The sequence below is a fragment of the Zosterops lateralis genome, assembly GCF_965231275.1.
Source record: "Zosterops lateralis genome assembly, chromosome: 5".
NCBI classification, from domain to species: Eukaryota; Metazoa; Chordata; class Aves; order Passeriformes; family Zosteropidae; genus Zosterops; species Zosterops lateralis.
Genome location: NC_139766.1, coordinates 26,219,763 through 26,235,917, shown reverse-complemented (window position 1 = coordinate 26,235,917; position 16,155 = coordinate 26,219,763). Strand labels below are relative to the sequence as shown.

Here is a 16,155-nt window from a genome sequence, read left to right as displayed (position 1 = left end):
TGCCTTCTTTCATTCCATTCACATGATTCAGAAAACGAGTAGAATTAATGACTTTGTAAACCATAAGGAAAGCTTTAGACATAAGTAATTGACAGATGTCTTATCTCACAACCATTAGCTAATTTTGATGCTGTTTCAGAATACATACATACAAATCAGTGGTTTTAGTGTGCAGAAACTCACCTGACATTGTTTGTTCCAGCTTGTGGATCAGTGATTTTTTAGCACATTCAACATCAGGACTTGGGTAATCCAATACCTGTCTGCACCAAACTAATGGACTGACACTTTTCTGCACTGGATTCAGTTTCTTCTTTGGAGATGTATATAACCTGGGAAAGAGAAAAAAAAAATAAATTATGAGGACTGACAAAATGAGCATAAGATCAGACATGCAACAAAATACCAGAGTATGCTACTTCTGTCTTTATCCTATCTACACTATAGTACAATCCCAAAAGATGAAAAAAAGCACAGATTTGACTCTAAATTAACTGTTTTGGGTAGAGTATAACAGTGATAACATATGGCTACTGAAGGACTTCAGACACATTACGTGTATGGACAATTCCACTGACATATAACCATACAAATGAGGATTGATCTTTTCAGATTCACCTGAAAGAAATGATGGACTGTGCAATAGAGAACTCTTGTTTTCCTAAACAAAGGAAGCAATAAGCATTTTAGCAGCTAAGGAGCAGTGCTAAAGTACACAAAACTACTGTTTCCGTAGCCTTGAACAATAAACAATTTATTTTTATTTATTATTTCTATCCTAGTACCTGATCCTTTTGTTCTCTTTGAACACAGAACAAAGGGACTATCTCTGTCCTAAGGGGGTATACAGTCAAGCATTAGCAACAAGGAAAAAGAGATAATGCACATAGGAGAGGAGAGAGATACAATGAGATCATATTGTTCTGCCAAATGTACTGAAGCCTCTGTCTGTCAGCATCTCCATTCACTTATTTTAACATCAACATTCCAAGACTGAAGAAAGCAGTAGTCCAGTTTAAAGACTCTAGAAATTTAGCTGAAAACTTTTCCTCCCTCAACAGATTAAAGAAAAGGTCTTAACAAATCACACACTCAAAAGAGGGAACTTCAAGCCTTACTTTGGACTAGAACCAAACTCAGAAATGTGGTTCAGCAAAAGACAACAGTGAATTGCAAGACGTACAACTCTAACTAGAGATTATGTGTGCATAGAAACAGCTAAATGAGTATTTCTTCTACAGTAATGACAGACTTCATATTCCAAGTGAATGTGATTGTATGCCTCACTCAGGAACATCTGACAGTGTAATCAGACATGCTTCTGTACAAAATACACAGAAGAAGTTGTTCTCTTTATGCCAATGACATTAGCAACACAGAAGTTATTTCCCACAACTTTCTCTCTGCAAAATTATCTCATCTCCCCTCTGTAATTCTACAACTTGAACTCAGGTTGTGTTATAATAGCTTTTAGAGATTTTTTTGTAATTACTACCATTAAATTCACTTCTTACAAAGCTTCTCAAGAAACATGTTGATAAAACCACCACTCACCCAAAACACTGATCTTTGTTAAGAGCAAGCTTAACAAACAAAATGCTCTTCCCTCTAACACTGAAATTAGTAATATATGCTTGCAGATCCAGGCAAGAAAATATTTATTAGCTGCCAGGTTTTAAAATAAAAATGAAGCTGTTTGTCACTGCCAAACAGTCACTGCCACTTACTGTAGTTCAAGGGGTTTACGCTTCGGCCAATATCATGTTGTCTGTCATAACTGCTTTTGTAGAAATGCCTATAGTCTTCACAGGCACTCAGCCCAAAAGAAAAGCTAAAAGCTCTTCATGTATTTATAGCCCTGAAGATCCTTGAAAAGCACAAGAGTCACTCAAATTTTCACAGTTGCATAAACAATGACGCCACTTTCTCTAATTTCTATGACATCCCCATTCTGTTTAAAGTAGTGCTTAACATTTACTATCTAACACTTTGAATTTATGTCTTTTTAGTATTTGCCTGTACTCCTTTCTGTCCTAAGGTATGTTTATACAATACAAAGAAGTGTCAAAGGCAACAAGGCCAGCTTTTGCCCAGTACAGGGCAGACTCACTCCTAGATCTCTGGATAGTTGACACGTCTTGCTGTGTTTGAGAAGTTCCATGCACATTCAGAGTGTTTATAATAGCAGCCAGTATAAAGGGCAAGAAATTAAAGTGCATGTCCTCTTTGAGAAACACATTCAAGGGGTATCTTCAACAAATCTACAAGATTGTTCTAATCAAAACTCTACCTGGTATTTTAAGCTTCAACACATTCTTTTCAGGAATTCCCAAATGTTGCACTTGTTTCACAAGAAGTTTATTTACTAAAGCAATCCAGGCTCACACAGCTCCCTCTTTTGTACCTCTCTTTCTAACCAAATATATATTACATATTCCCCATCTCTTTCCAGTCAACTGTTTTCCTTCATCAACCTTTGTTTCATAACTTAGACTTCAAGGAAAGATAGAACTTAAGAACATACACGTTTCATGCAACTCCTCTACCTCACAACACACGCATGTACACTGATGCAGTGACAAGACAGCTCTTCCAGGGCAGTTTCTTGCACATCAGGCAATTATAAAATCTCATTATAAAGCAGTGATCTTAATATTCCACCTGACAAAGAGCAGCCAATCTCAAGTTTTGAGACTCAATTCTACTTGCTTTGCCTATCTTGGATTTTACAAAAACCAAAAGGACCAAGGAAAAGGCTAAGAATCAATGATGCCTCTAGTACCTCTTTCTCTCTTCCCAACATCAGAAAAAGAACAGATACATGGAGCATGTACAAGTAACTTCACACAGCTATGTGGTCTTTGTCAAACTGTTTGACCCAAAAGACACAGGTCCTTCTCAGTGAAGAACCTTCCAGAAGACACCCCGTTTATAACTGTTAATGCATTCCACAGCAATACAACAGCACTGATTGGGAGTACAGCAACTTCAAGACTGAAGATTACCAGAATAACTTCATACATCTTTAACCACTATAAATCAACTCTCTCAAAACAGGAACTTAAAAACAGTTGAGGAAGCCGACAACTTAGCTGCCACCCATACTACAAATGCTAACACACCAGAAACGTATATTCCAATCTCTCCACAACAGAGTAAATACTCTACAACTCAGTGACATAAGGTAAAGTAGTAGAAAATGGTATATTAAAAGGAGCTCAGGAACTTTGATCTACTTTGAAACAACACTAAGAAGACCAGACACTATGACTCTGCTGCAACCATTAGTGTTTCCTTCCTTTGGTTCTTACTAGTCAACCACACCACAGCAGCAACAACCTAAGGCTGAAAGCAGCCATGGGCTCTACTGATTAGTTCCAGGAAGCTGCAGCACAGAAAAGGGCAGAGCTTTTGCAGGAAGACTACAGTGACTACAAGCATATATGATACCAGCCAAATGGGGCAAGCTGCAGCACGTTGCACTGGGACATAACTGAGTCAGAAAAGGCTTTGAAGAAAGAGGACACATCACTGCAGTAGGAGTGGAATATAGTGTACAGATTACCTCACCTGAGGAACACCTCCTCCCAGTGCATTAAAATACAGGAGGCTAGTTACCACAGGCATGAAACAAGAAGCCAAGATTCTAACTGGGGAAAAAAAGGAAGTGCCTTTTTGTGTCAAAATCCTTCCACCGCTCGGTTTAACAGTGTGGGGAAAACATGCAGATGAACATGAAGTCAGAAATGTGAATTAGAAAGAAGATGGCAAGTGGAAGTTAGAGCTAGTTTATTTTAGCTACATTAGCTTTAAGCAAAAATGGGAAGGTACAATAAAGGAAATTAAATGGGAGCACACAAAACATGATGCATGCAAATGCAAGATGAAAAACATGAAGACACAATGAGGAGAAAAAGCTGAAATCCAAGGACAGATCAGTAAGAAATGCCCCTAAAATATGAAAAGGAAATTTCACAGTGAAAAGCTACTAAAAATACATAAATCAGGAGACGATAATACCAGACAGTCTTGGAAACAGATAATTTAGTATACAAAAGTGTCAATATAAACTATTTAAAGACAATTTAAAAGTTTTAGGAAACCCTATCTGAAATAGCTTAAACGCGTTAGAATTTTGACGGAGAATTTTGAATGGAGATGGTAAAGATCTGAAAAGCACCTCTGGTTGAAAGACAAATCAGTCAAAAAATTAAGTGACATCCCTGCACTTATGTGGCCCACAGATTTCCTTTCCTTCTCCCCACCCCACAAAATTCCTATGCTACAGATGAGATATACATTGCTTAGCCTGTAATTATTAGTTTTCAGCTCTACTTCACAGAATACTTCTAGTTCAGAGAGATGCACAAATTACAGCAAACTCCAGTCTATGAATATAAACTCTGGAGTATGAATATTACAAAAACACTTTACCTTCATATTCCAGTGGCACATCTCAGCTACATGATACGATTTTTAAGTAGAATTAAGAATAGCCAAGAGGTTGCAAACTGCAATTCAGAACACAACTATCTTTCTGTGCCCAGCAATTAAAGATAGTTTGCTGTGCCCCAACTAGTTGCTGGAAATTACCGCCATTATTCATTTCCTCATCCAAAAGAACATGTTCATGTCAGAAAAGGATGTTGTAGAATGGGAAATGGGCCATCAAAAACGCCATCATGTAGCTTCCCTAGAACTATCACACAAATTGTACAACTGTCCACTATTTGAGAAGCTTTTCATAAGGAATTTGTCAGAGCATATGTGCTCAAACATAGAATTGTTGCTATTTACATAGCAAAGAAGAGAGAGAAAATTGAAGAGAGAAAATTTAAGAAGTTCTGTGTCCTACTAAATGTGTTCCAAAATAAAATTCTGTTTAATGACTATGCTTGAGATCTCTACCAACAACTACAAGTAGTAGAAACATGAATCATGCCTAAACAAGGCATGACTATGTAGTAAATTTCAGGAATATCATTAGGATAGTAAAGGAAACCCCTATCAAAACTTTCATTATATCTAAATATCAAACACGTTTAAAAGCTATAATGATCACAAAAAAAAGTCAGAAATGGGAATAGTTCTTCCTCAGGATTCTCCCTCCAGTCCTCAAATATCTGTTTCACAACAAACATGGATGTCTCAAAGACAATAATCAAAGTGAGTATTATTAATGTTACCAGTTGTTTTTCATTAGAAAACTGGCAACTTCCATAACCCTTGCTTTTCCTATGATTCTTTTCATATTATCTTTTTAGTTTGTGAAGACATTATCTGAATTTGGTTAAACCCTAACAACTTTAAATCAAATTGACTTTTTATCTGCCACAAAATGAAAAGCAGCATTTTCTCCTTTACTTACACCATGGAACAGAAATTGATTAGATTCTGTCCAGCTTCCAAGGGGCCTAAACCACATTATTACAATGAAATCTAGCAGTTGAACAGGAAGTGTTACAAGGTAATTTCAGCAATGGGATTTCATTCAGGTGGAGCTCTACCCTAAAATAGTCATGGTATACTTTCCCAGCTCACTATGGCAAACCAGAATTGCAAAACAATTCCAGTGCTCAAGGGACATCAAGCAATATGAGATGGAAGACAATCATTACAGATGACAAGTGTGTATCTCAAACAGGCCCATAGCCAACTAACGATAATGGACGGCTAGAACGGAAACTTACACTCTTATAAACAGGTGCAAATTAGAAATAGCTGCTGAATGAGAGGGAGTATAACAGTAAAAGCATGTGCCTTCCATTTTAACTAGTCAGGATACACAACCAATCTGAGGACTTAGAAAACACTGAAACTATTACTTTTAGCTATTTAGTTAGTATTAAAAAACCCAAATAATTTCATTTTAAATACACAGTAACTGCCTTTTGTTTGTAAATGAGGTCAGTCAATTGTCAGCTATTTTAACCCTACCAAGGAGACTTTATGCTGACATGAAAATATGGGTGCTGGGCTAGTTTTTATAGCACTGTCATTTAAAAAGGACACAACTGTTCTGAACTTTGCTGAGAAATTACATGTACAAAATAGATACACAGCAAGGTCTATACTCTCTTATGCACATATTGCAAAGTACATTTTGAAGAAAAGCACTGCATGTTCTCCTCACATTTAAAAACAAAACTTCTCAGAAAGCTTAGATGAGTGACAGTGTAACAAGTTACCACAAAGGAAGTTACAGTGGGTACAGCACAGTAACTAATCTACAATAATTGTCCACGTGTGCACACTTATCCTGCAATAAACTCAAGACCAAATAATCTCTTTTTAAAAGCAGCATGACAAGCCACCCTGCACACTGTTATCCAGATGTCTCCAAGGTGCTGCAGATCCACACCCAACCTTACCCAGCAAGTCAGGTAAGGAGGTGCACAGCACTCCTCTGAAGATTTCTCCACTCTGGTCACCCCTTCTGCCCTTCTGTCTTTTCAATTCAACAGTAAGAAAAGACCCATTCAGATTGAATTTTGAAAAAAATTAAATTTGATGCAATCTAGTTCAAGAACAGCTGAACAGGAACACCCACAGAGTAGATTAGGAAAGTCACTGATAATGGAGGAAATAATGAGCAGGCCTAAAGCAAAGTCTCCATGGGTCTGTGCAGAGCTCAGTACAGTGTGCAAGTACAGATGTGCCCATCTGCAACCTTCAGGACCTTATGAGGAAGAAAGTTTCAGCATATTAAACAGCATTCAGAAGCACATGGACAAGAAACTCAATCTGAATTCTATGAATGTTTTTAATAATTTACCACATAATTTAAATATTGGCTCATGCAAAAATGTTTAAAACTTGAAGTGTATCTGGATTTAACTAAACACAGAGAAGAAAAACAATCAAGCAAAAATATAAACAGTCACGAAGTTCACTAATAGTGTAAGGATGCTTTAATAGCTAATGCTGCTATTAAACCAGCTGTGCCAAAGTTCCTTTGCTTGTTTGATAGTTGCACCTTCTCCTTTACTTTTTCACTTTACACTTCTCTTCTGTTTACCTATCTAAATGCATTCAAAGAATTAAAAGCTAAAAATGAGCTGATCAACTCTACAACGTAGATTTAAAGAAACTTGTCACATTCTAGTATCAATTTCAATCACAGTATCAAGTCTTCTGTCTTAAATTCACAGCCACTAATCTCATGTGAGCATTAAATGTAAAACAGTGTAATTTTAACAGTTAAGAAAACTATTTCTTTCTTTCTAAGAAAAATATTTCTTCTGCCATGACAAGGCTGCAGGCAATTGCATAATGGGGTATGAAAATGTCTGTATTTTACAAAACAGAAAAGGCCAGCGATAACCAGCACCCTTTATAACGTATTACTGCCCACAGCAAGGTCCTTTTGAAATCAAAAGTACAGACAAATCTTAACTTCTCTATTGAGAAGCAATAGACAAGCAAAACAGGCAAGATGAATCAATTTTTTATGAACAATGATTTAAATTTAGTTTGTTTCCACAAGAGTTTTGCTCAGCTATTAAGGGGCATTTGATTTTGATAGTGTATAATCCTAAATTTAAACAGGATTTTGGGTTAAGCCATAGTGATCCAAATCCATTTGAACCTCAAAGAGTTCATATGAAATTCTTCATCAAGTACATTCACCCTTTCAATTGAATAAATTATTTTATGAGTGACCTTGCATAAGCAAGGCCTTAGGAGCAGGATCTTTATGAAATGTTAAGGGAAATCCACATCAACCCCTCCCATCTTCATGGGCTTGTTTCTTTTAGATGGCTTGAAAATTTCAAATTTCATTAAGAGCAATAACCTCCATTACAACTGCTCTTTTTTTGTTTCATGCACTTGTGTCCCAGTCAGCGTACCATGCTTGAGATTAAAAATTAGTTGCTAAAACACTTCAGCATTATAGTTGCCAAAATATTAGTAAAGGAATGAAGATGTGCAGAAGACTGCCTGTTAGTTTTGCTATCTTTTGAGCACTAGAACTTGCACAGAAACATGTCGGTGCCACAATAAGTGGCAGCCAAACACCTGACACCAGCAAGGGCAGTGCTCAGTGAACCATGCAGCTGCCCTGTGAGTGCCCAGAACTGCGTCAACAAAAACACACAGCACTTATGCCACCCCTGTCACCATACACTCTGTCAGGACACTCCCTTTCACTTAAGAGACTCATTATGTTACTCATGATTTAAAATTAATATATAAAGCAGTAAGATCTATTGTCACTAGAAATCATGACATGTACAAATTTGGCTATCCCATTCCAAACTTGCTGTGCAAATTTACCATATTGTATTTCCATCAAGGGCTGTAAGCCCTTGTAGATCACAAGGCATACAGTGAGAAATAAGAGTAGCTGCCTTGCACAGACTCATCTTCTGGGAGATGATGCCTTGTGTTAATTTAGTGTTGGATGAGAATAAACTTATGCTCTCATACTTCTCCAGTGGATCAGGCCGAGTATCACGCAAATGACTTCTCCAAGGAAATGCACACATTGTCTCCTCCCTGAGCAACTAAAACATTGCTCATGCATGGAATCATTCCAGCATTTTTAAAGGCGTTTCTAACTCTGAAAGACATTTTTGTTTGTTTTGTAAATTTGTCTGCATGTTTGCTTCCAAAGGCCTTTGTAGATGGACCTACAACCAGTTCTGCCGCAAGACAGCGTGCCTGTGTTACACTTTTTGGCCCTGTAACGCTTTCCCTGCATTTCTCTGTTGACGTGTGTTACACGGTGCTCCTCCCCACTATTTCTCCTGCAGCTCTGAGGCTGCCCCTCAACAACTGTCACAGGAAACTCCAAAACGACAGCTGGAGACAGCGTGGCGCTGGAGAGAGCCAGTCTTCTTGGTTATCAGTGGAAGCTCATCCAGGTGCAATAATGACAAGCCGAACAGCCACCTGCAGCTGTTTCTGCTGGAGCAGCAGGGTAAGCAGTCCATTTATAACGAGGAACCACCTAAGGGAAACCGTGATCCTACATTATTAGCAATAAATTAGAACACCTAAGGGCAACAAGTTTATGGAAAAGTGTTACATTCGCTGTCTTTACGGCTGAAAGAGATCGAGGCAGAAAAGATGCCTGATGCATGTCTGAAATCTAACAGTATCTCTGGCTAATTCTGAATTGCCCTAGAAATTTCCCCCAAGTTTCCCAACGCCTGCCCCGCGCCTGCACTCCGACAGCACCGAGGGCCGGTCCTGGGGCAGCCCCGGGGTGTCCAGAGCCCGAGGTGACGCTCCCCGCGGCCCAACAGCAGCGCGGGGCCCCCGGCGGGCCCGAGGAGCTCCGTGCGCGGAAACACAAACACCGGCCCCGGCAGCTTCGGTACGTCCCGCAGAGCTCACTACGCCCTTCACCCAGTCCAGAGGGCGAGGCTGCCTCGCACACAAAGCCCCGAGAGCCGCTCCGACATCAGCGCACGCCTGGGGACAGCCCCTTCCCCCCAGCACGGCGGGGGAAGAGACGCGGAGCCCTGCCCGCCTCCTCCCCAGCCCGCCCCCGGCCGCCTCCTCACCAGCCGGTCTCGTCCTCATCGCAGCCGGCCAGCCGCTCCAGCTCCTCCGGCCTGAGCACCGCCGCCTCGTCCAGGAGGCCATTGCCGCCGCCGCCCCCGTCACCGCCGCCGGGCTCCTCGGGGAGGGAGCGCCGGGCGGAGGCCCTGGGGCTGCGACAGCGGCCGTCGGGCGACGGGGAGGCGGCGGGGGGCGGCGAGGAGGGCCCGGCGCTCGGCAGGCGCTTGGGGCTGACGGGGGCGGCGGGCAGGGCGCCGTGGCGGCTGCGAAGCTGCTCGTTCTGCTTCTCTAGCTTCTTCACCAGCTCCTGGAGCTTCCGCACCTCCGCGTCCGCGTTCACGCCCGAGCCCACATCCTCCATGGCGGCCGCCGGCAGAGCGGCGGCTGCGCGGGGAGAGGCGGCCGTGCCGCCCCGTCTACGCGGCCGGGCGGCCGGCGGCGGGGCAGGGCCGGGGCGGGGCGCAGGACGCACATCCGCCGCCGCCATGGCACCGCCCCGCCCGGCCGCCGGAACCGCCGCCCCCCGCGCCGCCTGCCCTCCGGCACGGCACGGGATGGCGTGGTACGGTACGGCACGGCACGGCACGGAATGGCCTGCGATGGCGTGGTACGGCCCGGCCTGCAGTGGCCGAGCGTGGCGGCGGCTGGCGGCCCCGGCAGTGGGCGGCTGTGACTCAGCCCCGCTTGGGGCCTTCCGAGGGCCACCTACGGTAACCTCTCTCCTGACGGAGCGGCCTGGCCCGGCCCGGCCTCCCGTTCTTGGCATCACAGGTCCCAGACAGGAGTCGTATGGGAAGCCCCGGAATACCTTCCAAAAACGTTCAAAACCTCTAAAGAATACAAGGTGTGCCCCTGGTCCAAGGCCTAGGTGACAGCCTTGGGCCTACTGTGTATGACAGACGTGTGAACTGAGTCTAGACTTCTGAGTCTACATTTTGTATAAGTATATGCATATTCTTTTAAAAGTTGTGGTGATTTTGCCATCCATAGCAAAACTTACACCTTTAGATTTAGAGAATTAGTGGGGCTTGAGGATTTGTCACAGAATCACAGAATGAGTAAGGTTGGAAGGGACCACAGTCTTTGATCTGGTCCAACCTCTGCTCAAGCAGGGTCATCCTGGAGCTCAGGGCACAGGATTGTGTTCACTGGGCAATGTGTTCTTCATATTCAGGTGGAACTTCCGTGCATTGCTTTCTGTCCATTGCCTCCTGTCCTATTTCTTGGGATGTTTTGTGTCTTGTGACAAATTGTCTCCAAATTTAATCGGCTGGCATTGTGGGGAAGCTGTGTCCCGCTTCCCCAAGCCACTGAGGCAGCGTCCTTATTTCCATCCCTTCACAATTTTTTCCTCTTCCCGAGTTCCATCTATTCAACAGCTTCATTTTGGAGCTTGCTTTAGCTGGGGAGAGGAAGAAAACCAGCAAGTGGGCCAGAGGATGACTGGAGTTTGCAGGGGATGACATTGCCGGGAGTGGTTACCAGGCTCAGGAAGAGAAGAAGGAAAGTAAGATTGGAGTGCTCAGACCTGTGGGATGTGCTGAGAAGTTGCAAAGTTTAGGGGCAGTAAACACCACACAATCTGGGTTGTGTTAAGTGTGGTGGATGGACTGCTGGCGTGTTGAGACTGCCAGGTGTGAGTTTACAGCATCCTTACAAGACTGGGTCACTTCCTTGCCTTATGCAACACTCTCCCCTTATACATTCAAAGATTACATTCTCTGTGTGTACAGCATTATTTGAGGGTTTATTCTGGGATGGTTTTGCCCTGTTACTGTTAGATTCTCACCAGAATCCAGGCCTTTGATCCATAAATGTAATTTATGTCATTGTTTTCCCAAAACAACAATCACCTGAAATGTTTATCAAAATACGTCAGGGCTGGTGTCTTTTAACAAAGCAATTTAAATTACTCTTATGGTAATGTCTTCATTATTGCAAGTGAAACAAACTTTTTATCAGCAGCAGATATTACCACAGATTTTGTATAATTCTCACAGCTGTAAAACTACTAAATGGTTTTGGCTCATGATCTGAGACCTTGGCACTCTGCTCACTGACACCATGTTAATGACTATCATAACTCCTTAGAGACTGGTCGGTAAATCAGTTTGTAAATCCAGCTTGTTCTTTTTGTCTGTATGATATGGTACAAAGTCATGTGCCTTAAGGAAATCCAGATATATTCTGTGAGGACAGTTACTTATCAAAAGAATTTATAGTCCTCCAAAAGACAAGGAAAACTACTATAAAAAGGTTTTTTACAATAAGGATTTTCCATGACGCTGACACTTACAGTGGCACTGCTGACAATTCAGTGGTTGGTGAGTCTTAACCTATGCAGGGAAGTTTGTTCCAAATTAGAACATTTATAGCAGGACTACACAATATAACGTCTTTATTCTTCTATAACTATTCTCAGGCCAAATATCAGTGGCACAAGAAACCCTCAGTCATTAGAATTAATCATGTTTTTCTGGTAGCAATAGGAGGAGTTTAATCCTTTTTATACTGCAACTGCTGGGATCAGGATGAGACTGGTGGCTGGAACTGGGAGTGTAACAGAGTGTGAAGAGGGGCTGTGACAAAGGGCTCTGCCAGGAGATGTAGACAGGCAGTGCAGAGGAGGACCAGGGCCACAAAGAGACCCCGGCTCCTGGGAGCTGCTGCCAAAACTGCAGCAGTTCCTGGTGATTGTATCATGTTTAAGGGCCTCCTCTGTTAGGTAATGCAGCAGCTCTGAGAGCTCTTCAATGGTTAGTGCACTGCCTGCATCCTGCCTCTCCTCTACTTCCTTCTCCCTTCCTCTTCCCCTAGTTTATTTTATGGCCTGTCTGTCCTCCAGATTTCCTACTCCAACTTTCTGTCCTCTGCTGACTCTGTTGCTTTGCTGCCAGCAGCTGTAGCAATTTTTTCTCTCCACAAGATACACTCCCTGCAGATATGTATGGACAAAGGGGGAGAAAAGTGAGAAAAAAAGTTTTAGAAAAAAGTTTCAGAACTGCTGAATCATCTGCTATTTTTACAAAGAGTAAGGGCAGTAGAAATTAACAAAGGGAGTCACTGCTTAATAGTCACCATAGTCAGTTCTTGTTCCTCAGATTCTAAGCTTGTACTGGCCAGATGTGAGACCGCACCCAAGCAGAGGCCCCTGGGTGATTATACATAAATAGTGCTACTTGATAGTAATGCCACAAAAATGAAACCTTTCCACTGTGTCAGAAGAGCAAGAGAACTTCCTCTGTATGTGAAATTAGATCTCTTGCAGAGTGTTTTGTGAACAGCTTTGATTGCACCCATGCCTTTTCACAGAAAGGGAGGTGAAAAGCAGCCTTTTCACAGCAATGTTTTCCAGATCTCAGGACATGATGGGTCCTTCTCTTGTCTGACTTGGGGGAGGTTCTAAACTCATGAGATGAGAGGAAATGAGGAGCAGTCTCTCCAAAGAAAAGGAAGTCTGAGCAAGGCTCTCATGTCATTCAAATAATTCAACACACATCCTTCTGACAAGTGGTTCCTAGAAAAGGGCCACCAGGAGTGTTGTTTTGCTGACCTTTGAGCTCTCTAGCATGGACAGCCCTGTGGTTAGTTTCTTGTGGCTGTGATTTGCTGAATTGTTGTCTTTACATCTGTCAAAACTGTTAGAATCTGACTTTGAAACCTTGATTTCACTTGTCATCTGGAAGACAATCCCTCAGGGGGAACAGTACATGAAGATGGGCAGATGCACGGTGGGAAGTTAACATTTGTTGTAAATATTTAACTTGACACCTGGAAAACCAGACTGGTTTTAAGCAGTTTTGTTTATTCCCCTCCTGCAGAAGGTTGTTGCCTGCCAGACTTCTCAAAGGAGGTGCTTAACAGGCCCACACATGTTTTTTTTTAGGCAGTGTTTAGCTAAACCTTTTACAAAATATATTCTTTATCATTAGGATATATGGCATGTGCAGGCATTGCATACAGACTGGAAGAAACATGTTCCTGTCATGTCTCTTTCAGAATTAAAGTCAGAACTCTTCATCTGGTTCTACTAAAAGAACCAACATTGTAACTTCAGTTATTTATGAAAGATACCTCTGAGTATATCAGACTTGTCAGTGGTGCGACAGCATTTAGCCCTTCAGATTGGAGTTCAGAAACTCAAAAATGCAGTCATTGTCTCTGCCCACATCTTCAGTACCCATCCCCTGAAAACTGTAAACAGCAGAGAGCTGTGCATAAATACACTTTAAAAGTCTGTATAATTTTTTTAAAAAGTGTTTTCTGCTGACAGTGTCATTGATGAGAGACCCACGATCAGTACATCGGTCTCATGAAGTTACAAGCCTGCCTGAAGGGCAGGGGAAATTCCAGCCAGATTCTGCTGTTGAAAGTACATCTATCTTTGTTATCATCAAGTAGAAAATGTAGCTCTTTAGCACAAATGTATATGCCTGTTCTTTTTCTGCACAGAAAAAAAAAAGATGCTCACATTTTGACTACAGCCCTCTTTAAACAGGTATTTTCTGTTCAGGAGCCAGAGCAATTCTAGGATAATGGACAATCAGATTCCTAAAGAGACTGATATTCATGGCATACCACATAGCTAGGTAATTTATGTACTTCACTCTTTTTAGTTTTTTGTAATTAGTGTACTGATGGTCCTTTTCAAATATTATCATCACAGTTAAGCATTGTAATAAATATTTCATATCACAAAATTTCAGAGTGCCTGAGGTTGGAAAGGACCTGGAGGTCATCTGGTTCAAGCCCCCTGCTCAAGCAAAGCCACCTGTTTGACCATGTCCAGATGGCTTTTCACTATCTCCAAGCATGGAGACTCCACAATCTTGCTGGGCATCCTGTGCCAGTGCACAGCCAGTGCTCAGAGTACAAAAAAAAGTTTCCTGATATTCAGGTGGAGCCTTCTGTGTTTCAGTTTATGCCCAATGCCTCTGGTCCTGTCACTGGAAATAGGCTGTCTCTGTCCTCCTGGCACATTCCCTTCAGGCATTTGTATGCACTAGTAAGAGCCATGCTCCCTATCTTTTCTTTTCTGCAGTAAGGTCTGAGCTCTCAGCCTTTCCTGATAGGAGGAAGGCTCCAGTCCCTGCATCTTTGTGGCCCTTTGCCAGACTCTCTCTGCAATGTCTGGTTCTCCTTGTACTGGGGAACCCAGAACTGGACACAGGACTCCGGATGTGGCCTCCTGAGTAAGGAGGGAATAATCATCACTCAGCCTGCTGGCAATGCTTTGTCTGAACCAGACCAGGAACAGCAAGGACTTGTTGCTGGCTTGTCTCCAAATTGGACCCCCAGTCCCTTTTCTGCCAAGCTGCTTTCCAAATAGGTGGCCCTCAGCAGATGCTGGTGGAGGGGGTTGTTCCTCTCCAGCTGCAGGACTTTGCACTTCTCCTGGATGAAGCTCACAAAATTCTCCAGCCGGCTGAGGACCCTCTGGATGGCAGCATGACTCTGGTGTATCAGCTGCTCCTCCCAGGGTGGTGTCATCAGCAAACCTGCTGAGGGTACACCCAGCCCCATCATCCAGGTCATTAATGAAGACATTGAACAGGACTGGCCTGTAGGGTACAATATTAGGCACTAACGCCCAGTTAGACTTTGTGCTATTGACCACTGCCTTTTTGGCCTGGGTCACTGATTCACTCTGGGTGATACATGGGAGAAACAACAAAAATATCTGCAAGTTCACAAACAAACAAACTTTTATTTGCAAACTTTAAAACATTAAGGTAGAGTAAGGACCTTGGCAAATTTTTAAACAACATCCAGGCAAAATAAAGCACTTCACAAACTTTAACTAAGCAGGCTTAAACTCTAGCCAAATTTAAATTATTCAGACACAACAAGGTACTTTCTAAGGAAATTGACTGGAATTTTTTAGTCTGGTTTTACAATATATTTTGAGATGAAGGGAAGGGAAGGAAAGAGAAAAGAGAAAGAAAGAAAGAAAGAAAGAAAGAAAGAAAGAAAGAAAGAAAGAAAGAAAGAAAGAAAGAAAGAAAGAAAGAAAGAAAGAAAGAAAGAAAGAAAGAAAGAAAGAAAGAAAGAAAGAAAGAAAGAAAGAAAGAAAAGAAAGAAAGGCAAATTCAGTTTTGTCATGGAGTTAGCTACCAGTATTTCATGTTTATCAATCACTTGGAGATAACTTAATTGCTCTTTAAAATCTGCTGAGCTCAACATATCTAAAATGCTGTGGTGACATTGAAATGTCTCAGAACATTGGGAAAGGATTTTCTCTTGTCAAGAAGATTCATGATTTATGTTCAGTTGCAAGTGCAGTGATTTTAATCACTTGGGTAACAGTGAGTGAAACCTTACATGTCTCCACCCATATGAAGCAACCTTCTGTTCTATCATTCAAAAAAAAGTTCCTAAATTTGCTGAGAACTCTCCCAACATGCCTGTATTAACAAGCCAATGCTGGAAGAAAAAAGACTTCATTGTATTCAAGAAGCTTTAAAATCAGTTTTCCTCTGCACTTTTTTTAGCATGAAAAACACCAAATCTTTAGAATGCAAAGTAATTGGAAGGTCAGCAACTTTCAAATGTGTTGAAAATTTGAAATGCTGGAAAAGCTAGTATGTTTTAAATGTCTTTTGGCTTAGATTTACAGAAAAAAAAATGTTTCTGAATAGGAGAAAG

General features: G+C 41.9%; 1 protein-coding gene across 3 annotated transcripts in view; it reads right to left on the bottom strand.

The window, feature by feature from the left end:
* Window positions 1-9,889, bottom strand: part of SLAIN2 (SLAIN motif family member 2) — a 32,528-nt gene extending 22,639 nt beyond the window's left edge. For 2 of the 3 annotated variants that reach the window (XM_083860942.1, XM_083860943.1), the window contains exons 1-2: window positions 9,513-9,887; window positions 184-332 (exon numbers count right to left, since the gene is read on the bottom strand). In XM_083860942.1, the coding sequence (XP_083717068.1) occupies window positions 184-332; window positions 9,513-9,871 (508 nt within the window). In that variant the 5' untranslated portion in view covers window positions 9,872-9,887. Of the gene's footprint in view, window positions 1-183; window positions 333-9,512 lie in introns of all 3 variants that reach the window. The other variant, XM_083860944.1, reaches the window with a different exon arrangement.
* Window positions 9,890-16,155: the final 6,266 nt, after the last annotated feature.